The 24,336-nt window shown below is 42.5% G+C and overlaps 1 protein-coding gene across 3 annotated transcripts; it reads right to left on the bottom strand.

The window, feature by feature from the left end:
- Window positions 1-12,052: 12,052 nt before the first annotated feature.
- S1PR1 (sphingosine-1-phosphate receptor 1) lies at window positions 12,053-16,790 on the bottom strand. Of its 3 annotated transcripts, none has more exons than XM_045478436.1 (2): window positions 16,426-16,790; window positions 12,053-14,759 (listed from the first exon to the last, which is right to left on the bottom strand). In XM_045478436.1, exon 2 carries the CDS (start codon window positions 14,589-14,591, stop codon window positions 13,446-13,448), a length of 1,146 nt encoding a protein of 381 aa, XP_045334392.1. In that variant the 5' UTR covers window positions 14,592-14,759; window positions 16,426-16,790; the 3' UTR covers window positions 12,053-13,445. The 3 variants fall into 3 exon arrangements, with proteins under 3 accessions (XP_045334392.1, XP_045334393.1, XP_045334394.1); XM_045478437.1 differs by lacking the exon at window positions 16,426-16,790 and adding an exon at window positions 15,142-15,333; XM_045478438.1 differs by lacking the exon at window positions 16,426-16,790 and adding an exon at window positions 15,020-15,135.
- Between the last annotated feature and the right edge of the window lie 7,546 nt (window positions 16,791-24,336).

Below are 24,336 nucleotides of genomic sequence, written 5' to 3'. Positions count from 1 at the left end.
AGTAGAAAGAGCTGTGTGGGACACTGAAATGCAATCCTAGAAAAAGAAAAAGAAAAAAGGGAAATCATAACCGTAATCAGTACTTTAACTGAAATAAGCATTTTTAAACGTCAAAAGAACCCTTGAGCTTTGTGTAATCAAAATAAACAAACAAAAAAAAATAGACTAAATTGCATAAAATAAGCCCTTTCTTGGGTTTCCAGTGACGTTACAAACCGCAGAGGCTCCACCATCTATTTAAATTACAGCACGGGCCTTCACCCGCTGGTGGGTTGTTTGGTCAAACCCGGGCATCTACATTAACATTCACCACGCCCTTCTGCTTTGATCTGAGGCCCCTTCTAAATTCAACAGACATTCAAGGGGACTCAGAAGCAAAACCATTGTCATTTCAGACTTGCATTCCATTTATCCCAGTTATAAAAATTAGCAAAGGGCCAATGGCCTAAGGATCTAAAGAAAATCTGGCTGGATCTAAAGAAATGCAGCTGGAGGCACAAAAATGGAAATGTCACCAGCAACACAAATAATCCACTTTCGATCATTCCTCTTGCTAATATGACTCTGATATCTAAACGGCACAAAGAAAGGAGAAAAGATTATGAGTCAACAACAAGTCACTTATCTCTGAAATGAGACAGCCGGATACATCAATTTCTAAGATCCCTTCCAACTCAATGGTTCTGTAAGTCTGAGGAAGCCTGAGGAAGTTCTCCTGGCTTCACTGTGTAAGGGAAAAGCAAAGCCCAGTTTCGCTGGCCACTCGCTACTGGGCATGGGGAAGTTATTTAACACCATTAGTTTAAGAGTCCTCATTGTCGGGGGTCAGATGGCTACACGGTTCACAGGATTGTTGTGTATAGCTACTGAAAAAATGGGGAAGTCAGACTTGCTCATATGCTTTTTAAAGCCTTTAATTTTTAAAGGAATTTTCCAAAGGGAGGATGAAGGAGGGAACTAACATTTGGTAAGTGCCTAGAACGCAGCACAGGATGTGCATGGCTGGTTTTCTCAACGTGCTACTTCTTTGTACAACACAGCACCTTTTAGAAAGGTTGAGATGCTACTATTTTTGAACCCATCATCACCATGCAGTGCAAATGCAGGAGCTGGAAACCTCCCATTTAGGGATGTGGTGGACTCCAGTGATCAGACATGCCAGCTTGGAAGCCTACCTAACACTCAGTCCCAGAACACAGGCTGGCCTGTTCTCCTACTCCACCCAGGGCTCTCACACTCCAGGCCACCAAATGGAGATTGCTCTCAAGTGAGACTGACTTCGTACCCATGGTGAACCTCAGCTCTGAGATCTCAGCTATTCCAATTTAAATCAGGTGGCAAAATAGGAGCCCCGAGGTCACATATGGCTACTATCATGTTACAGTTAGCCTGTATAAGAATTTTTTCTTAATTTTTTTAACATTTATTAATTTTTGAGGCACAGAGAGAGACAAAGCACAAGCTGGGGGAGGGGAGAAAGAGAGAGAGAGACACAGTATCTGAAGCAGGCTCCAGCACAGAGCACGACACAGGGCTCGAACTCAGGAACCGCAAGATCATGACCTGAGCTGAAGTTGGATGCTTAAGCGACTGAGCCACCCAGGTGCTCCAAGATTTTTTGAAGCTGGATTAGTTACCAGTATTTAAAAATCAGGAGATCACACATCAAAATCCATATTTTCAGCTCCTTGTGGAACACCTAAGCACACTGGGCTCACAAGTGTGAGCAGTATTTTCAGCTGCAAGGGCTAGAGAAGATAAAGACGTCTCCAGTGAGATGGACATTTACTCTCAAGTTCACCGCAGTCCCTACCTGGTGTACCTCACTCCAGTGAGTTCTATGCCCGATTCCTAGAGGCATTTCAGTGCAATTACTGACTCAGAACATCTAGACTAGAAAATTTCTTTTCTTTTTTTAAAGTTTACTGTGAGAGAGAGAGAGAGTACTCAGGAGAGGGGCAAGAAGAGAGGAAGACAGGAAGAATCTCAAGCAGGCTCCACATGGTTAGCATAAAGCCCTAGACATGGCTTGAACCCACAAATGGTGAGATCATGACCTGAACTAAAATCAAGAGTCACACACTCAACCGACTGAGCCCCCCGGGCACCCCGAAACTAGAAAATTTCTGACTGCCCTCAGCTTCCAGGATGAAGTTGCCTCAGGATCAAAGTGGCTACTTGGGCATCTAGTTCATCTAGCCAGAGACCTGTTCTAGGGAGCCCTGAAAACCAAATGATGGAAGAACACTGGCTAGTTAAGCAATGTAGCAAGTAGGCTGGAGATCTTTATGACACTGACAAGGAATCAGGTCCAGGCCAGAAACAACTGTTTTAGGTGGGTGTTTTTGTTTGGTTGTTTGGTTGTTTTTTGTTTTGTTTTTTTTAAGTAGGCTTCACACCCAGCACTAGTCCAATGTCGAGCTTGACCTCATAACCCTGAGGTCAAGACCTGAGCTGAGATCAAGAGTCAGATGCTAAACCGACTAAGCCACCCAGGTGCCCACCAGAAACATGATTTTAATATTGCAACTGCTTTTAGACTGTCTTGCCATGTATGGGATATAAAATGTCATTTTATAAGATATCATGTTAATTAGCTGACAAATATATGGAGACATTTCCACAATATAAAGGAATACTTCAGCACACTTAAAGCTGAATTCAAACCGTGGTTCACTAAAATAAATGCTTTCTATATCCCACAATTCTCTTCAATAAAAATAAGCCCAGTTCCCTGGAAAATACTATACATTACAGAGATCCCAATCTTAGCAGAGCTTAACAGATAGATCCTTATTTTCCCAAAGCCCATACTTGGCTCTTTTTGGGAGAATTACTTTTGTTTCTCTGTGCTGTTTCCCAATATATGATGGTTGTCAGCCTGAATGCCAGTCCCCAAATCGGGTCCTGCTTGTGGGAAAGAGCTCGGTGCACTTAGACTTTTATGTTAGTTCATCCCATTAAAGAGCTTATGCTTTGTTATCCTTTCCTGAACCTTGGCAGGACCTCTTCATTTTCTTACAAGTTAAGTGAAAAGCAAAACTCTGCACTGGGCTGTTAATGATTCCTAGTGAGAGCCATGAAATGTGAATGGTGTTCGTCCTGAGATTATTCAAGTAGGCAGCCACAAATCCCAGGGACACTCTGTCAGTTGGAAAACATGGAAAACATAGTTGCAGCCTCAATTTCTGCCCCTCCTTAAACTTACCAAAAAAGGAATCTGGGAAGGGGAAATGATACTGCCAACTTTACTCGCTTTAGGCAGGGTGTTTCAGCCTCTGAAATGAGAGTTAAAGCTATGAATTTCCTCCAAATTAAAGAAAAGTTCATGGAGCAACATATAAAGAATGTGGATAGTTCAGAACATAGAGAAACTATAGTAATCCCTGATGTCTAAGACTCCTTTTGTATGGAAAACAAATTGTTCTTTTTCCTTTTCCTTCAAATAGATTGAAATGAAAGTAGGAAAAAAGTAAAAGTACTTTCAGCAATAAGCAAATGTAATTAGTTTGCTCCAAATAGAAGTTTCCTACCAGTTACCAGTGCACTCTTAATTGATAATGAAATGCAAAGTCTAAAGTGAACTCGCTGTGGTAACACAGACAAACACAATTCCATATGAGTCAAAATTCTGCAAACCACTGAAGAGCATCATCTTCAATGCCAGAGTCAACCCTGACATGACTGAAAGGCAGCTGCGGTGGCCTGAAAATCATCCTTTCCAGGGAAGAAATCATAACATTTGGTCACTGCGTGGTTTTTCAGTGAAACTCATCTTTTGTGTGCTGTTATTTTCCCTTTCAATGTTTATGTAATTCCTTCAAATTCTCCACAGCCATATTCTATCCATTAGGCAAAATTTATGTATAAATAATTGTTTCTTGTAAGAGACTCTGATAAAATCATATAGTGCTTCCAAAAAGCCAAAGATCCATAAGTCAAGAAAGTTTTAAAACACAAAATTTTATACCACAAAGAAAAATAATTGTCCATGCCTTACGTTAAAATTATTTTAGATTTTCAACATTGAGCACTGCATTGAATTAATACATTTCTTCTAATTTTGTTACTTTGGGGAGGAACTAGTTAATTCATTCCTTTTCTGAGAAGACAAACAAAAGATTGAGCAATTTTTTTTTTTTTTCCCTAGTAAATCCGATGTGTGTTTAGGCAGCCAAGATCCCATGCTACCAATTCTCTGGTAGTTAGCTGCTGTGAACATTTCAGTATTAACACACACACTTCAAATAGACACCCTAGCCCCTTGATTAGTATTTAACCAAGACTTTCTGAGAATACTCAACACTGGCCTTTCTACAAATCTAATATAAAACCCACATGACCATAGAAAAATACCAAATAAACAACCCTAGAAATCAAAATTCCCTTATCTGCAGGCCACATACACCTCAGCCCAGCTCCTGTCCCTGACGATATCCCTGTAAGGAAAGAAAGCGTAATCCAGATATCTGCTTTAACTTTACCCTTGGTAATAAGTTCAGTAACTAACCTGGCTTATATTGAATTCCTTAGAAAATGAACAGAGAGGGACGCCTGGGTGGCTTAGTTGGTTAAGCAACTGATTCTTGATTTCAGCTCAGCTCATCATCTCACGGTCAGGCTCTGCCCTGAGTGTGGAGCCTACTTGGGATTCTCTCGCCCTCTCTCTTTGCCCCATCTCTGCTTGTGCACAGGTGCTCTCTTTCAATCAATCAATCAATCAATCAATAAGGCACTTTACCATCTCCAGACCCAGAGGGACATTAAAAGAAAGAAAGAAAAGAAAAGAAAAGAAAAGAAAAGAAAAGAAAAGAAAAGAAAAGAAAAGGAACAGAGAACGGAAGTCCATTTGATACAAATTATATACAGATGTTTAAATCATTTCAACACATTTCAATTTTTGCAACTCAGGGCTACCATTCAAAATAACTGATGATGAAAAGAAAAACACCGAATAAGCATCTTTTAAAAAAATAAAAACTAATAAAAATGAATACATAAGAAAAGATAATGTATATAAAGCTGTTTTTCAAACTGTATGTTATTATATGGGTCTTTTTGCCCCTTTAAGTTAGGAGGTCCCTGTTGGGTATGTCTTCTAAATTCCTTATAATTTTGCAACTTTTACTGGCATGCTTAATAGAGTATAATAACTCGGAAAAAAAGTTGACTAACCATCCAGATAATCGAGGTGAAGGATTTTATGGATTGAATAATCTAGGTAAGTCTGTGCTATCCTAATTCACTTTGCGCGTGTGCACGGGAATATGAAAATCTGTGTTTTTCTAAATGCTGCCCTGACTGGCATCTAGACAAGGAAGAGAAACCAAGAACTCATATCTGCAGGTGGCCGCATGAAGGTAGCTGAAGCAGAACAGCATGTGAGCGCTAACCACTATTTCTGGTGCCACCAAAGAAGCCTGGGTGAAACTCTCTGGCATACCTACATGATAGCTGATGTCTTTTTATATGCCTTCTCTTATTTTAGAACATAACTTTACTGGTGATTTAAATTTGTTTTTCTCTCAAGTGTCTAGACGGGCACAAAAGGAGCCCTGAAATTAGAAATAAATATGCTTTCCTTTGTACAAAAGAATGAAACCGCTAGTTCTGCCTCTAGAAGACCTTTGAGGGGTAGATCCGGTAAAGGTTAGTGGCATCTGAGCTATTGACATTCTCAAGGGTCCTCCTTATAAAAAACGGCCCTAGCCCTGGTGCAGTGGGTGGAGGCTACTGGGAGTGCTCTCTGGCAGAAGTAGCCACTGAGACATATAGAACACAACAAGGCCTTTCTCTAGCCCTAGATGATTGCAATTGCCCACCATTAGGTGGCTTTGCTCATAATGATATTGATAATTAAGGTCGTGTCGCGTTTCCTCTTGAGTGGTGCATTTGTGTCTCCTTTCTCTTTCATCCAAGTTAAATAAGGACACCACCTAAGATTTACTCAAGTGTAGGCTTCATTTGCTCATTTAAACCCAAGTGGCTACACCCAACAGAGTTTACAGCGGTGCTCTAGGAAGAAAACACAAATTAAGGTGAGATGCTGGATGCTTTGATTTCACATGGGGTCTAGGATTTGAAAAACTGAATACAAATGCTGATACTTGCAACAGCATCCAGAGCTTCTCCATTCTAAATCTGAAAGCTAATGTCCCATTGGTTAAATGATAGCTGCTAGCATTAATCATATTTGTTAAATAAAATTCTTTTACATTGCTTAAGAACTCAGTATATTAGGGGGACAGTACAGCAGTGGGAAAACTCATGAAAATAACTGTTTCTTACCGTATCAGTTGCCCTGGACCCCAAAGAGAAGGAACCAATGAAACGCCAGAACTGGAGGAATGAGTCTTGTAAGCTCTATGAAGTCAGAGACCTTTTAAATGGTTTTCTTGCTAGCCAGAGTACATGGCCTAGGGCAAGCATTCTTGTTGAAAGGATAGGTGAATGGATGGGTGTACCCATCAAAAGCGGTGGGAGTGGGAAGCCTGAGCCACACCAGTTTTCCTCAATAGGGTTCTTCTTTCTACTTTGGTATCACAAAGGAGCAGAAAAGTGGAGTGATAATAGGATCAAAGCTCCGGGGAAGTAGATAAGCAACTACCTACTTTCCCCCATCCCATCCTCCCTGCTATCCTTGCCCTGTTTTTCCTCTTCCCATTCCTCCTTGGATCTAATCAGCCTGATCAGGTAACACTGCAGCACCTGAGGCAATTTGCTGGGTGTGAAGGAGGGAATCTCTAGGGCTGAGCACAGGCAAACAATGTATCTAGCCACAAGCTTATAAAGCCCTCAAGAACACCATCCTGTCTTCCTTTTATTGTGTCTCTGCCCATGACTCCTAACAATGCAGTGCTTGCACCCAGCACCGGTGTTACAATCTGCCTGAATGCTTTTTATAGGTTTGGTCAGGTGGTAAGAAATGGTTTGACACACTCCAGTGTGTATGTCACCTATACTAATACGTTTCGGTATCCTTGCCAGTGTTTTAAAGCCCATTCTTCCTAAGGCTATTTACGATACATTATATGTTCCTAGGACCAAAATCTGAATGTCAATAAACGTTTATTGTGACAGTTTCATTGCAATCCTAGACTCTTCCAAAACACAGACATTCTTAGGTATTACAAATACCAACACTATACCTAATTCTCATCCTATAGAAGCAAAGAGAATATCATCGGGTTACAATTATTTAGCATTTTAACGCTTTGGTTCTGGGACTTAGGAGACTGCTGAAAGAGCAAATTTTCCTTCTGTGGAACAGTGTGGAACTTTTGCAGTGTTCTATTGAATTCTTTGGAATCTCACTGCATAATTTCACAGAGAAAGGCCCATACAGTCCTCATATTCAGGTGGAAATCTACCATACTGGCTTTTTTTTTTTTTTTTTTTTTTTTAATTTCACAGACCCTAATATGGTTGGATAAGTTTATATAAATGCATATACCCAAGTAAACAACATCCTAAGAATTAAGATACAGAACACTGCTAACAATCTAACAGAATTTCCTTCATGTTCCTTTTCAGTATATCTTCTCCATGAGGCAACCTGTGTTCTGATTTCCATCTCCATAGATCACTTTTGCCTCATCTTGAATTTCACATAAATGGAATCACGCGGTGTGTTCTCTTTTAGTGCTGGCTTCTTTTCTCAATAGAATGGTTTTGAGATTTATGCAAATTGTTGCAAGTATCAGTAGTAGTTCCTTGTTTAAATATCTGACTAGTATTCCACTGTATGAATTTACCACAATGTGTTTATCCATTGTTAACACAGGAGCTGGTTGGGCACATGATGGTGCTTCAATGAAACAAAATATGGCAATTCTTGTTCATTCAAATATGCAATCCACACATGCTTTTGCTAATGATTATACTCAGAGCTAAATCTGATTTTCAATCCTTCAGTCCTCAAAGGGATGAAAAAGAGACCATGAGAAATGCAGGAATCACTTGAAAGTCTAATTCTAAGAAGAAAGCACAAAGAGTATTAGGCAAGATGTCTTCAACAGGAACCAAATTTGCCATTGGCCCTGGCTCTTGTCAAGGGTTGTGAAAAGGCTAAATTAAATGCAGGTCAAACCCTCCCTCAGTGTTATCCTCCTCTTTCATCTTTCCTAGCTCTTTTGAGCACTGGTTAAAAATTCTTTTTCTTTTGGGGCGCCTGGGTGGCTCAGTCCGTTAAGCGCCCAACTTCAGCTCAGATCATGATCTCGCGGTTTGTGACTTCAAGCCCCGCGTCAGGCTCTGTGCTGACAGCTCAGAGGCTGGAGCCTGCTTCGGATTCTGTGTCTCCCTCTCCCTCTGCCCCTCCCCTGCTCACACTCTGACTCTGTCTTTCAATAATAAATAAACATTTAAAAAGTTTTTGTTTTAATTCTTTTTCTTTGTAAACAATAAAAAGGCTTTTAGTAATTCAAGTAGACCTTGCTTGCTTGCTTGCTTGAGTATTCTGATTGGACTCTAGTTCCAATCATTATAGCAGTGAAGGCAATGGTATGTGTGAAAAAGTATTTTGAGTCCCTTTCCTTGGGCCTTGTGAAGCACACATCAAAAAAGCAGCAAGATTGGAGGAAAGGATGTAATCTATTATGATTTCTCATCATCCGGAACTTACTTTGTCCACTGGGAAAGAACACTCTAACAGGCCCTATAAAGGCTTCTTTTGGTTAGTTGTGATTCCTCCCTCCAGACGTTTTAAAACTATTTGCGGAAAACACAGGCACATCTAGTTTGATGTGGTTAGTTAAGAAACAAATGAGATTGATCTAGTTTGATCTAATTACTGAGGTGTCCATAGAAAACACCATTCCAGCTGGGTATGGAGTAAGCAACATTTTTCAAAAATCTTATTTCTTTATTTTGAGAGAGAGAGAGAGAGACAGAGAGCGAGCAGGGGAGAGGCGGAGAGACAGGGAGACACATCTCTGCGGTGTCAGTGCAGAGCCCAGCGTGGGCTCACACCCATGAACTGTGAGATCTTGACTGGAGGTGAAACCAAGAGTCAGATGCTTAACTGACTAAGCCACTCAGGCACCCCCGGAAAAAGCAATATGAAAGAAAAGAATAACTGAATGTTACAAAGAGATCACAGAAAATGATTATTGCGCATCATATAGGTAAATAAGAGTGTTCCTGGTTAGAAATTAATTTTTGAGTCAGTGACCCATTTACAAGTTCAAATTTAACAGTTTTGTAATGAAAACATTTTTTAAATGTGTCACTCAAGTATTATCCCTTACTTCTCAATTGAAAATGGGGTTGCTAATATTTAATCGTACTTAAACTTCAAGTCCTCACTTTGTAGGACTTTCCCAATAGAGCTAATCATCTTTTTGAAGTTGCTATTTCAGAGTAGTAGCTCCCAAACAGAGCTGCATTTGTAGTTACCTAGAAAATGTGAGAGGTCTCAGAGATACACTGAAGGGAGGCAAGAAGAGTCAAAATCATTCAAAAAGTACAGTCTGGGTTAGAAGTACCACAAGGATATTACATTGGGCGCATCCTTATCATAGGCAGTGTCTATAGCAGAAATTAATCCAGTTTGAAAGTAAGTTAAAAGCTTCATCAAAAAGGGGCACCTGGGTAGCTCAGTTGGTTGAGCATTGGACTCTTGATTTCAGCTCAGGTCATGATCCTAAGGTCATGGGATCGAGCCCCACATTAGGCTCTATGCTGAGCATGGACCCTGCTTGGGATTCTTTCTCTCTCTCTCTCTCTCTCTCTCTCTCTGCCCCTCTCCTTTGGCCCCTCTCTCTAAAATTAAAAACAACAACAACAACAACAAAAACCTTCATAATAAGACTTTTTACATTGGGGGAACATTAAAGATGCCATAAATCACAACCAAAGTACTGATAATGCCAAAATAAAATCCATTCTCTAGTTAACATAAATGCAACATTTCTATTACTGTAAATGTTGGAATTTCTAATATCACTAGATTAACTTTTACTAAAGAATTTAATTTTTCTACTTATAACGTGGCTAAAAAGCAAGGGCAAGCATTTTTCTTATATACAATTTCTATGCGAATGTTCTATAGAATTGTAATCACATTTAATATCATTGGGCATAAAGTATTGTTTGATGTCATTTTGTAATTTTCCTCAATATTTATGCCAGGGGCCCATTTACAAGAATATGTCAAGTATTTCTCAGGCTGCCTGTTTTATTCCTCTTTAAAAATACTATATAAGTTTTTTAATCAAAACTTTATGGACATTTAAATTTAGTATAAAAATAGTTACTGAGATTTTTGTTTTCATCCTCAATTCTCAGGATATACTAAATTAAAACCAGATATTCATGTTGAGATACCACCAAGGACTCCTTTATCTCAGCCATTGCTTCTCAGCCAGAGGTAGGCTTCTGTCCCACACCTGCCCAGGAAAACCACAGTCCATGACTGTCTAGCTCTCTTGGAATGAAAGGCACAGTGTGGAACTTCCAGGAAGAATGCACATATGATGACTGGGTAATGTGCTTACAGGTGGGCAAGTAAGGCTGCCCTCTCTGTCACTCGTTGTCATGAGTTTTCCAATCCCCACCAGGGTCAGCTGCCCTACCTCAACTTCCCCATGTTGTGTGAGTCATTGCTTTGCTTATAAAGATAAAACCAATAGTAGGAACACTTATCGTCCATAGAAACACGAAATGGATGGGCTTTTCCATTATGCTTGACTCTGCAATGAAAGCTCTAGGAAGTGAGTACAGCATGAACTCATTCCTTCCGCCTCAGCAGACAGATGGATAGAGACATTCCAGTTTGTTTCCAGTCTTTTGTCTTCAGCACATTTTTGGCATTTCCTTCAGGAAACTGGAGGTTGTGACCTAAGGTTTCCTTCGTGAACACACTTCTGTTTCCCACAGTTAACCTTACCCAGAAATGACATCTACTCTGTGAGGTGAGGTTTATCTTCATGTCCCAACTGTGTCCTGTGCATATGCAGTGACAGTTGAAAGCACAGATTCTGAAAGCAATAACGGGACTGAAGAGGCAAACACACCCAAACCCTTCAAATGAATTCTCAGTGAAGATGACAATAATATCGAAACAATTATTACAGTAATTCTGTGGCGCTTACAAAGTGCCCTTGGTCTCATTGCCTAGTTGGGAGCAATTAATGGCCAGGGCGCCAAAGCTATCAGAGATTATTGAAAGCTTTCAGGTATGAGGGGTATACTACTCAACCTACATTCTACAACTTGCTACTCCTTGCTAGCTATGTGCTCCTACTACTGTGTGGTCCCATATTGTCCAAAAGACAGTCTGGGAGAAGCCAAGACAGTGTCTTGGAAAAAAGTGATTTAATATACTATCTGCCAGATCCATATCCCTATTTCCCCAGCATGTTGGTAGAAAGCCAAGAATGTAAAAGCTTTTGTTGATGGGCTTGAAGCGACCATTGCGTTTCACAATTTAAATTAGATTTACTGGGGCACCTGGGTGGCTCAGTCGGTTGAGCGTCTGACTTCGGCTCAGGTCACGATCTCACGGTTCGTGAGTTCGAGCCCCGCATCGGGCTCTGGGCTGATGGCTCGGAGCCTGGATCCTGCTTCTGATCCTGTGTCTCCCTCGCTCTCTGCCCCTCCCCCATTCGTGCTCTGTCTCTCTCTGTCTCAAAAATAAATAAACATTAAAAAAAATTTTTTTAATTAGATTTACAACTACATTCTTGTATATTATTTCTTTAAAACCCCGTGTTTTAGGACAAGAATTATTGTGTAACACTTAGTTTGGCTCGAATGCAATTTAAAACTCCAATAATGGCATTTACTTGTCAGCGTAGTATTTAGAGGTTGGTGGTTTTCATCGCATTTTTTACTACTCTTCAGTGTTAACTTATTGAAGTTTCTCTTCCTGAAAAAGATAGAGTGGTTTTTTAACAAACCACATTTTTTTTCACACCCTAGTTTATCAAGGTGAAATCCTTTAAAGAGTAACAGAAAATTGCCCTTAACTTTGATTCTAAAGATCCACATAGTCAAACACAATGTCTTATTTCTTTAAAAAAAAAAAAAAATGCTATTCACAAAGGAATCTTTAAAAAAAATCAGTTTATTAATGTTTAAAAGTTGATAAAGCTATGTGCAAAATGATCCACAAAAGTCAGAAACCTATTAAATACTATTTTTTTAAAAAAAGACATTTCTCGGTTTAATTGCACTGAAAACCATACTAAAGAGACAGCAATATATTTTTATTTTTTGTGACATTTATACACATCTTTAATTAACTATTTAATGAACAGCTGTATTTTAAAACTTCTGGTATTCCCTATCAGTTAAAGTAATGCTTTAATGGCACAAGAGGGTTGTATTTTCTTAGGAAATACACGTTCAACGGTGTTAACACAGGTTAGAAAAGTCCAATAAAATGCTGAAACAAATACATTCAAAAATCACGGAAAGTACTTTTAACACAACAAAATACAACCATCCTGTTGGTTGAAATAATTCACACAACACTCTGAAATAAACGTCAACAAAAGTGCCAAAGACAGACGTTGTATTTGTTAGACAAACTCATTAAGAAATCTCTCTTGGTTTACAAAGTCACCCCCAGTCAGTTTTCACCTTGTTTTACTTGTTTGATTCTCCTATGACACAAAGGATCCCGGTTGATAGCATCTAGATAAACTGGACTTATGCAGACTTTGAGACACAATGGATAACGATGCTGCAACATACTTCATTGTAAAGTTGTTAAAAGAAAAAAAAAGAAATCAAAGTGACTGTAACCAAATTCCAAAAACTGATCCAGCTTACGTGGAAACTTTGGCCTCAGCAAATAAAATTGCTTTACATCTCCAAACCATCTCCATTCCTCACAGTTTCCCTCCTGAACACGGCCTACCCGCTGCAGACGATCAGGAAATGGACCCTGCCACAACCCCGGCTCTGATGAACGCCAGGTCGTTCAAATATAAAGTAACAGAATTTTGAGGAGGGGTGTGAAGGGAAAGGGAGGGTAGGATATGCAGGGCATACCCAGAGACGCAGAAGTGCCCACAGTCACTTGGGCTGGCAACTAAGGTGAGAGAAAACGTCTCCTCCAAGCTCTCCACAGATGCTCTCACACTGGGGCCTTAGTCTTAGAGGAGCGGCCAGATGAACCCTCCAGGAGCTTGACAATGCTAGACCTTTGGCTCAGTGCAAAATCAAAGCTCCAGGGCGGGGGTAGGAAATAGATCCCAGGCGAGGACCTGATCTCCACCCTTCCCAGTGCATTGTTCACAGGAACTAACCCACCAACACCCCGGCACCACCAGGCAGCTCTTGCTCTGCCCCCTGCCCCCTCCGTCTGGCTCCCAGCAGCTCCTCCCCGGCAGCGGTGGAGGCACAGAGACTTTTTTATTTTCGTTTTTGTCTTCCAAACACTGGGTGGTGGGGTGACCATGCAAGAACTCTCCCCATGGGTCGGGCAGCTTTCAGTTTTAGGAAGAAGAGTTGACATTTCCAGAGGACATAATGGTCTCTGGGTTGTCCCCATCGTCCTTCTGGGGGTGGGAGGAGTTGTCCGACTTACTGCGGCTGAATTCCATGCCGGCGATGATGGGTCGCTTGAATTTGCCGGCGGAGTCTCCGCTGGGGCACTTGCAGCAGGACAGGATCCGGATGAAGGCCCGGCGCATCTCCTTGTTGGTCAGAGTGTAAATGATGGGGTTGGTGCCGGAGTTGAGCACGGCCAGCACCAGGAAGTACTCCGCTCTGAAGAGGATGTCGCAGGTCTTCACCTTGCAGCCCACGTCCAGCAGGAGCAGGATGAAGAGGGGCGCCCAGCAGGCGATGAAGACGCTCAGGACGATAATCACGGTCTTGAGGAGCGCCAGCGACTTCTCAGAGCTGCGGCTGGCCTTGGAGATGTTCTTGCGGAAGGTCAGCCGGCGGCTCCGAGTCCTGACCAAGGAGTAGATCCTGCAGTACAGGATGACGATGGCGAGCAGGAGCAGGGTGAAGACGGTGGTGCAGAAGAGGATATAGTGCTTGTGGTAGAGCGGCAGGACAGTGGAGCAGCTGGCCAGCATGTTGATGCAGTTCCAGCCCATGATGGGGAAGCCCCCCAGGATGAGGGAGATGACCCAGCAGGCACTGATCAGCAGGAAGGAGCGGAAGCTGTTGCTCCCGTTGTGGAGTTTCATCTTCAGCATTGTGATATAGCGCTCGATGGCGATGGCTAGGAGGCTGAACACCGAGGCAGACAAGGCCACAAACATACTCCCTTCCCGCAGAAACCACTGGGCGGGGGTGAGCTTGTAGGTGGTGGCGCCAGACAAGAGCAGGTTGGCCGTGTAGGCCACTCCCGCCAACAGGTCTGAGAGGGCCAGGTTGCCGATAAAATAGTACATGGGTCGGTGGAACTTCTTGGTTTTCCAAATGGTCAGCAAGACAAAGATGTTCTCTAGGATGATAAAGCAGCAGATGAGAATGAACACCACGGAGCTCAGTTTAATGCCGTTCTCGTCCGCGCTGACATTCAGTTTTCCCGTGTAGTTGTAATGCCGGACGATAATGTCGTAGTTGACATAGTCAGACACAGAACTGCGGTGGGTCTTCACCAGCGGGACGCTGGTGGACCCCATGGTGCGCAGGGTCTCCAGGAACCCGGGGGTGGCGCTTCTCCTGAAGAACGCTAGAGGGCGACGCCGAGAGAGCCTTCACTTGCCGCGGTGGGGGGGGTGGTTCCGTCCGGGAGATCCAGGCTTTTTGTGTAGCTTTTCCTTGGCTGGAGAGGGCCTCGGGAACAGCAGCTTTAAACAAGTCACAAAGAGGAGAGAGTCAGGGAAAAAGCCACAGCACACAGGCATAATTCATTCCAGCTAAGGCACTGCTCCAGTTTTGTCATGGATTTGTTTTAAGTAAACTTGGGGAAAGCGCAAGAAGAAGGATTTCAGAAAAAGAAAATCAAATTCTTATTTCTTGCAAAAAAAAAAAAAAAAAAAAGAAAAAAAAAAAAAAAGAAAAAAGGGGGGAGTAGGGTGGGTAAGGGAAGGGAGAAAAAAAATTTTACCCAAACCGAAAACTCCCAACTCGACAAGACAAAAACTCTCCCTGTGTCACATCCAAACGGAAATGGGAAAACTAGAGAAGCAAGTCCCATTTAACACCCCTTCGGCTCCCTCACGCCCCCACCTCGATCCCCCTCCAGGTTTCCAGCTTGGAGGTGTTCTGGAGCATTCGCCCTCTCAGCAGCGGGTTCACTACCAGCTCTTGGTCTCTCCTCGGAAGAGACCCAACCGCCAATATGAGGGTGGAGACGCACAGCACCACCCAGCTAAAAGAACAGAGAACCACCTCCTAATTGCCATGCAAGACATTAGATTCGCACGAAAATCACTTGACAGAGTAAGTCATTCTTTGGGCTCTATTAATAACTCTCTAGGAACAGGTGTGCTTTGGGTCCGAGGGCGCCGCATGGTGTGGGCAGCCAAGCCCGCCCCGGCCTTGCGGTAAACAGGAAAGCTTAACGCCTCTGTGAAGCAACTGCCTTTTCTTTCTTCTTCTGCTGCTTCTTCTTCTTCTTCTTTTTTTTTTTTTTTCTTGTAAGCTAATGCAAGAAAATCTAAAGGTTCAGTGAAAATCATTCATAAGAGATTGCAATAAATCCCAGGAGTTTCGCACATTCATTGATTGCATAAGGAGTATGTTTAGTTACTGTGGGTTTGGCCAACACACACACACGAGATAAGTTATACTACTAACGATAACAATACATGCCACTACATTCCTAATTCCAAGTGCAAAGCTACAGTCCAGAAGCCTGAACGTACGTCTGGTGCATTGCTAAACGTGAGGCGGTAGTTTTACTTACTGCCCTCCCCCAACATGTTGCCTCGTCTCACAGAACTAGAAAGTGTGGAGAGAATGGAACACGGCACGGGTCGCAGAAGTCTACTTGTAACTCGTTGAAATGTTTCAAAGTAACGCCGCAATGTGATAGAAGGGGCGTAACAGAGAGCAGTTCCTGGGACAGCCGACGCTGCTCGTACCCAGAAACTCGGCATTTCTCCCATCTAATTCCACACCCTCCTCGCAGGCAGTGCAAGTTTAAGCCCTTACCCCCACCCCCACCCCCACCTCCCATATTCTTTGTCTATAAGATTTCCAAAACTAAGCCCCTTCCCCCACCCCTCTGCGACCAACCGCAGTTTCCACTCACCCCCACCTCTAGTCGGTTTTACAACCGGACTGAACCCTTTTCCAAACTTCATTAAATCACAAGTGCCCCAAGAACAATCCGATGGACTGGGCTTAGTAGCCCAGGGATGAATGTTTCTAGCGCCCAGAGATGGATGTTTTAAAAGTTTCCGTTTTGCTTCGTTCCGGCTTAAAAATTCGTTTCGAACACTGAACACTTCCTGCAGCGGGGGTCCCCCGCACCCCCGGCCCACGCTGGCACCGCGCTCAGTCCCCTACCTCGCTCAGGCAGGACGAAGTTGCGTTGGGAGAGCTCTGGGTCTCCACTGCGCGCTCGGCATCTTGCTGCCGCCCCCGACTGACCGCTACGCTCTTGAAACTTACTCGAGTCGGGGTCCCCTCCCTCCGCAGCCGCACACTCCAATGGCCAGCCCTGCTCTCCGCGGCCCGCGCCGGCCCGCTAGCTGAAGTCACCGAGCGCCCCGCTGAGGCCGTGTGGCTTCCCTAGGAAGAGGCGGGGAGGGGTTAATATCTCAACCCCCACGCCCTCCGCCTGCGGCTGCGGGCCTCCGGATCTCGGCTTCGGAGACTCACTGTCCAGGAAAGATCTGGGGCAGAAGCAAGCGCAAGTGCGCGCGCACGCACGCACACACACACACACACACACACACACACACACACGTGCACACACCCTCCTCCCCCCCCCCCCCCGGCAACCGAATTAAAAAAAAAAAAAAAAAAGGAAAAGAAAACAGAGAAGGGACGGAGGCTGGTGCCCCCTGGACTCTGATGCATAAATCACAGCCCTCGCCCGGCTGTCCACCGCTCCCAGACACCGTTCTCCCGAGTCTTAGAAAAGAGAGGACGTGGGGAGCCTTTGGAAACTTTTCTCCCGAAAAGTCTCAGGGGGCAGAGGACGGCCCGGCGTCTCGCAGCGCACCTCGCTGTTTCCCTACCCCCGCAAGCTCTCGATTGGATCGGAGTCCTGAGATCGTGGCGGGGCGCCCCGGGGCCGCTTCTGTGCAGACAGGGAAAGGAGGAGCCGACACCCCGCGAGTCCCGGCCGCCTACCGGGGACGAGAGGCTGGCAAGGGGCTGCCACAGACGCGGAGGAGATATGCAGCAGCCTAGAAGGGAGAATGGTCCCGGAGGTTCCTCTGCTTCTCCCTACCCCCGTCCCACTGCAGCCCCGAAACTTGTGGTCTGAGGGGCAGAAAGTGGTTTTCCCGGGGCTCGGTGACGAATGGCCTAACGCGGGGCGAGAAGTAGGGCTGGCTTTCCCCTCACTCAACTTGGGCGCAAACTCAAGCCGTGTGTCCCAGATTCTGAGACCTTTGGGGAGGTGGTCAGCTGCTGGGGCCTGACAGATTTAAAAGCTTGGGCAGCACAAGAATTTCCAAAAGGGAAGAGCCGCAGGACCCAGCCAGCCTTGTCTGAGACCGGTGACCTTCTCTCCCTTTCTACTCGGGAGGATTCAGAGGCCCCCACACCTCATGCTCCCAACACGCCCACTCTCTTCTTTCACTTTGATGCTACTTCAGAAGGTGAGACATAGAGGCGGCCTTGGTCAGCTCCGCCTAAGTGACAAGCTCAGAGCACTTCTGCCCTGCTCTGCTGCTAGATTTCCACCCAGTTCCTGGTCGCTCTGGCTTCCCATCCTGGCAGATGTGAACGCAAAACTTCTCCGTGTGCAGTTTCAATTGACAGACACACCCTGTACCTGAATGACTCAGAAGGAGGTTGAATGAATAAACAACAGACCCCTGACTTCTGGGATCTTATGATTTTGCAAAAGAAGAAATCTAACGACAGTTAAAATCAAGTTCACAGCTGCCTTCACGTCTTCAGCAACCGAGTTGCACGGAGCACATCGCCACAAAACAACAGCACATGCATACAATGTGGAAATGCAGAGGAGTGTCCTCTAGACCCTAGAATAGGCTCTGGATGGGTTTGGGGACTTCCTTTATTTAAAAGGAGGGATATGCTGAGTCTGCCCTGCACAACATAAGGTGTGGAGTTGGCAAAATCCACCCCATCCACTAAATTATGAGTTCTTTGAAGGGGAAGGAATTAAAGTGACTTGCATACCCAAACTCTCTCTATCACGATAGATTATCTAATTTGAACAAGCATTGTTGGTCATTTTATTGATGAGAGAAATGTCACTAAGACAGCTTACACTAGGCATCCCAGAACTGAGTTCCAAAACTTAATGAGTGCAAATGCATGTCTCCCAGTTCAAACACCTGCAGTCAATACACAGTGAAGGGATTGAAGGGAAACCTCTGGTTTTAAAATTTTTATTTTTTATTAAAAAAATGTTTTAATGTTTACTTATTTTTGAGAGAGAGAGAGACAGAACACAAATGGAAGAGGGGCCAAGAGAGGGAGAGGGAGACACAGAATCCGAAACAGGCTCCAAGCTCTGAGCTGTCAGCACACAGCCTGACGCTGGGCTCGAACTCTGGAATGGTGAGATCATGACCTAGGCTGAAGTCAGACACCTAACTGACTGAGCCACCCAGGTACCTGGTAGTTTAAAAAATTTTAAATTGTGGGGTGCCTGGGTAGCTCAGTCCATTAAGCGACCAACTCTTGATTTCGACTCAGGTCATGATGCCACGGTTTATGAGATTGAGTCCTCCCTGGCACCTGTTTAGGATCCTTTCTCTCTCCCTTCCCCTTCCCTGTTCTCTCTCCCTCAAAATAAATAAATAAGTTTAAAAAAAGAAAAGAAAATAAAAATTTTAAATTGTACTAATCTCTTGGCTATATATGTATAAAATGTATACAAAGATATGCTAGTGAATGTCCTTTTAAAAACCACTTATTTCCTAACCATGCAAGTCTGTGAAACATATATAAAAGTATGCTAGTAAATGTTTTTTCCCAGAAGAGAGTATTTTTTTTGCTGAAATGCTTTGTTAAATTAAATTTATTTTTATTAAATTATTAAATGTTACATTATTTATTAAAATAAATTTATTTTTACCACTTTTTAAATTATAAAGACTTTTTAAAAGAGTAGTTTTAGGGTCACAGCAAAATTGAGTGGAAAGTGCAGGCATTTCCCAAAGCCCCCATACCCCACACATGCATGGCATCTCCCATCATCAACATCCCCACCAGAATGAGACATTTGTTACAGTTGATGGGCCTACACTGACACATCATAATCATCCATTGTCCGTAGTTTCTACCATGGCTCATTCTTGATGTTGTACATTCTGTGGGGTTGGACAAATGTATAATGACATGTATCCATGATTACGGTATCATGCATAATATTTTTACTGCCCTAAAAATCCTCTGTGCTCTGCCTATTTATGCCTCCCCTCCCCCATGAATGTCCTTTTTAAAAACCACTGATTTCCTTACTACATATTTCCTGACATAGTATATACAAATGTATAATAATGAATAATAAATTTAATAATGAATATTAAAACATCTCATTATCCACCTATAACATCTAATATAAGGTTGTACATTTGGGTACCAGATTCTAAGTATTCTACATACTAACTCATCCTTCTGATGACCCTACAAGTTAGGAATTATTACCCTAACTTTACAAAGAAGGAAATTGAGTCCCAGGTGAATTATGTTAAGTAACTTGGTTAACGTGGGCTGTGACCATAGATGGGCCGTAGCCTCTTAACCACTAGTACAAACCACCACAATAAACCTCAAACGTGTCAAAGAATTACGTAGGGGAACAGTCTTTTTCTTGTGAATATTGCTGGTGAGGACAACATTCATTTGGTATTAATGCAGTGTTTTAAAGAGCTCAAGTCCTTTTCAGACGATGACTTAGTAATCTCCATCCTTAGTGCACACCTATTAGGTATAAAATGCAGATGACCACTCAGGCAAAATTAGAAAGCAGGGCAAAACAATTTGCAGCAATGGCTTCCCTGCCAGTTCCAAGTCTCTGGTTCCCACACATATCTCTTTCCCATTACTCTCAGGAGAGGCCCTAAGAATTGCATCCCCAAGCTATCTCCTGGCTCTCAGCCCAGCTGCCTTTCCGCTGCTGCCTGGAAGGCCAGCCCAGTGTTTTACCTCACTTCTCGTGGCAATGAGGTTACCATCTGATGCCCAACTCACACTGAGGTTGCTCCATTCCACATTTCTTATTTCAAAGCAACGTTGCTGTTCTTTATGCATGCTCTACTATCTCTCTTTAAGGGTTGCCAGAGAAAATACCATGTAATTTATGGGACTTATACCAAAAAAACTATGTGTCATTAATCTGCAATTCAAATTTAACTGAGTGAGCTGTATTTTTATTTGCTAAGGCTGGCAACTCTACTCTCTTTCCTAAATGCTCCAGGTACTTTCCAACTCCCCCCCCCACCACAATCCCCTGTAAAGATCCAACCCTCCCCTTCCTCCCTCGTCTATTCTTAGGAGAATAACTAGCCTCCTACTTTCATGGAAAAAACAGTACCACCGCATTAATTTCTCTCTTCCGAGTTCCACCTTAATAGCAGCAACTTCACCCACCCTTACTTCCTGCCCACAGCTTTACTCCTTCCCAAGACAAACCCTTGCCCCTATCACTGTGCTACTCCCCGCAGACTTCTTAAGACTTGACTCAGTGATTCCTCTCTCTCTTGTACTTTCCATTCTTGGTCTCTGATGACCCTTTATCTTCAACTTACATTAATATTTGTGTGTTTCCTCTACCAATAACTCATGATTTCCCCTCGTACTAACTAGGATCCAATATAAATCTCTCTTCACTTGTTTGCCACCATTCAAAACTGTAATGGAACATGACAGACTTGGGTTCAGCCTTCGTACTGCCTGTTTCCAGCTGTGTAACTTTGGGAAAGTTCCTTTAATCTCATGGAACCTCAGTTTCCTAATCTCTTTCTCTTTCTCCACAATGTTCCAGAATTATACGATAGTGTATCTTGATTTTCCAAGTTCTCTCCTGGACACACAATGGGCCCTTTATAGTCTGAGATAACTTCATCTTCTCTGTTTTCTCTATTCTCACTTTCTGGAACTCTTACTATTCAGATTATGAACCTCCTGGGTGGTTCATAATCTGAATATATATATTATATATATATATATATATATATATAATATATATATATTATATATATATGTATATATATAAATTTCATCATATTTATTTTCCATTTCTTATATCTTAATCTTTTCTCTGATTTCTGGGAGATTTGTCCTCAACTTTATCTTTCTTTTTTTAAATTTTTATAAGTGTTTATTTATTTTTTGAGAGAGACAGAACATGAGTGGGAAAGGGGAAGAGAGAAAGGGAGACACAGAATCCGTAGCCGACTCCAGTCTCTGAGCTGTCAGTCAGCACAGAGCCAGATGCAGGGCTGGAACTCATGAACCTCAAGACCATGCATGACCTGAGCTGAAGTTGGATGCTGAACCGACTGAACCACCAGGCACCCTTCAACTTTATCTTTTAAATCTTCCATTAATATTTCCTTTTGTGTTATCAGACTTTTGATTCCAAATGCTCTTTTTTTCAAAACCCTGAATATTTCATTTTTACAGAAATCTGTTTTTTTTTTAATTTTTTAAAGTTTATTTATTTATTTTGAAAGAAAGAGAGAGGGAGAGAGGCAGAGAGAGGATCCCAAGCAGGCTCCACACTCTCAGCACAGAGCCTGACATGGGGCTCAAACTCACAAACCGCGAGATCATGACTTGAGCCAAAATCAAGAGTCGGACGCTTAGCCGACTGAGCCACCCAAGTGCCCCCAAACTCTGTTTCTGTTTCAGGGATCCCATATCTTTACTTACCTCTAAATATGTTAGAATATTATTGTTGTTGTCAAGATTTTCTCCTTTTTTTTTTTTTTTAAATTGTCTCATTTTCCTCTTTGTTTGGGTTCTTGGTGCTAGCAGCTTTCTCAATTGTCAGGTGATCTCTGGCTACCCATTCCTATTTCAGAGGGAGGCACCGGAAACTAATTAAAACTCTGTGGGAAGGCTTACCAATGGAGGGTGCTAGGTAATCAGGTTGTGTTCTTTTGCTGGAGGACCCCAACAGGACTCTCCATTCCTGGTCTGGTCAACTTTGTCAGAGAGGAATTCTAAAATCTCTTGTCTGCCTTCTAATATTTTCCCCAGTGAATCAAGGGAGGCAGGGGAGCAAAGAAGGGAGAATTTTATGATTCAGTATTTCAATTTGAACTGAATCACAGTGATGGGGATCTCCATACACATGCTCTCTGCCCTGCCAGGTGCCCTTGGGTCCAAACATCCTCTGATTTAGCCCATTTAGAAAATAAACCTCTAGGCTTCTGCCTGAATGGTGGTATTGGTACTTGTCCTATTAGATACGTTGGAGGCAGAGGGCTGTAGATTGGCTGCTAATCGTCATCTGTAAAAGATAATTTTACTCAAAAACCAGGAAAGAAAAAGAGTGGAAAGTAAGATATTGACAACAATGAGTACAGCAGTGTTATAGAGAAGTGGGGGGTGGTGTGTGAAGCATTTCCTCTCTCCTAGAGCCTATGTTTCACCCTCAGGCCTCTTGTTTTCAGATTGGCATTTACCACCATGTTTAGAAATACCTGGAGTTTCCATTTCCTAATCCTATTTGTGGATCTTTAGTGGGACATTTGCTTGCTTCTAGATCCCCCTGCTTCTAGCTTGGGTTTCAACTTTCTCTTGTCTGACAAGCCATTTAGACACATCAGTTTGTTTTCCAAAATTTCATTGCTATTTTAGAGGCAAATTAATCTTGAAGCTACATGTTGCTTAGAGTTTCGTTTCCAAGGTCCTGGAAGGTGTCTTAGCAATATGTCCACATGATTATATAAATATTAAAAGTGAGGTGTTTTAGCTGTGATCGGCTAAGCTTTCTGTCTCTTTCAGTTAGGAAGTCTCCACTATTTCATTTCCCTGTGTGTAGGGGTGGTTTGGGAGTCACTGTGGGCATTTTGGGATCTGACTAAGGGGAAGCTGAGTTTGGGCTACATTTAGATTGAGTTTAGAAGGATATGTGAGTGAGATTCCAGTTGCATCCATATTATTACCAACCATCCTAGTGTAGAAATGACTTTCAAGGCTATTTTTACTGCCCTCCATGGCTACTCATGCTGTCATGATATAAACATGCAGGACCAGTGTCACATGACTCTGAGCCAGAAGCTAGTCTGGGGAAAGTTATTCCAGGGATGTCACGTGTAAATTGTAATTGAGGAATCTGATTCTCATTGACTCTCATAGTTAAAACAATTTCTCCCAGCACATATTTGATAACTCAGTATATATCATTATTAAACATGTCATACATATTTTCTGCTATTTTTAAGTTTTTTTCTTCTTTTAGAGAAAGAGAGAGAGCGAGAGAGCATTCATGAACAGGGGGAAGGACAGAGGGAGAGAGAGAGAGAGAGAGAGAGAGAAGGAGAATCCTAAGTAGGCTCCACGCTCAGCAAGGAGCCTGATTTGGGGCTTGATTCTATGACCCTGGGATCATGACCTGAGCTGAAATCAAGAGTCAGACACTCAACCAACTGAGCCACCCAGGTGCCCCCCCCCTTTTATCTATTTTTGATGGAATTCACACAAAAAAAGATTGATCAGAATTTGTGTATATGTCTGGTATTTGTAGGGTGTAACTATTGAAGTTTGGAAATAAATTTAGGGTAACTTCAATAAAGTCCATGAGAAATTACAGACTCCTCATCTGGATATACATGTAAAGGATACTTTATTTTGCTATCTATAAGTTATGTAGTAAAGGATTGAGAGTAAATCCACACTAAAAATTATTGAGATATGAAACAAAAACAATAAAAATGAGCAGCTAAATCAATAGGAATTATTCTGGTGCTAATAAGCAAATTGTATCAAAAAAGCTTTCAGCTCATACCAAGGATACAATAGGATAAGTACCATTATCCCCATTCCATGATTAAAAGAAAGGTACATGTTTCACATAGAAACAATGAATATGTTCTTGGAGTGTTGATAATCCATAGAATGAAGAGGAATGAATCATAAGAACCAGAAAAAGATACATTTCCAGCTGATTTGACATACAAAAATACTGACACAGAGAAAGACACTATCAAACTCAAAATATGTCACTATGATGTAAAGACACCAATAACAAAATGGTTAATGATAATCTCAATTCAAATGTATTTATAATTAGAGCATAAGAAAACTAAGAATGTTTTT

This window comes from Leopardus geoffroyi, chromosome C1, assembly GCF_018350155.1.
Source record: "Leopardus geoffroyi isolate Oge1 chromosome C1, O.geoffroyi_Oge1_pat1.0, whole genome shotgun sequence".
NCBI lineage: Eukaryota > Metazoa > Chordata > Mammalia > Carnivora > Felidae > Leopardus > Leopardus geoffroyi.
Note: the sequence above shows the minus strand (reverse complement) of the source record. Positions and strands in the feature narration are given on the sequence as shown.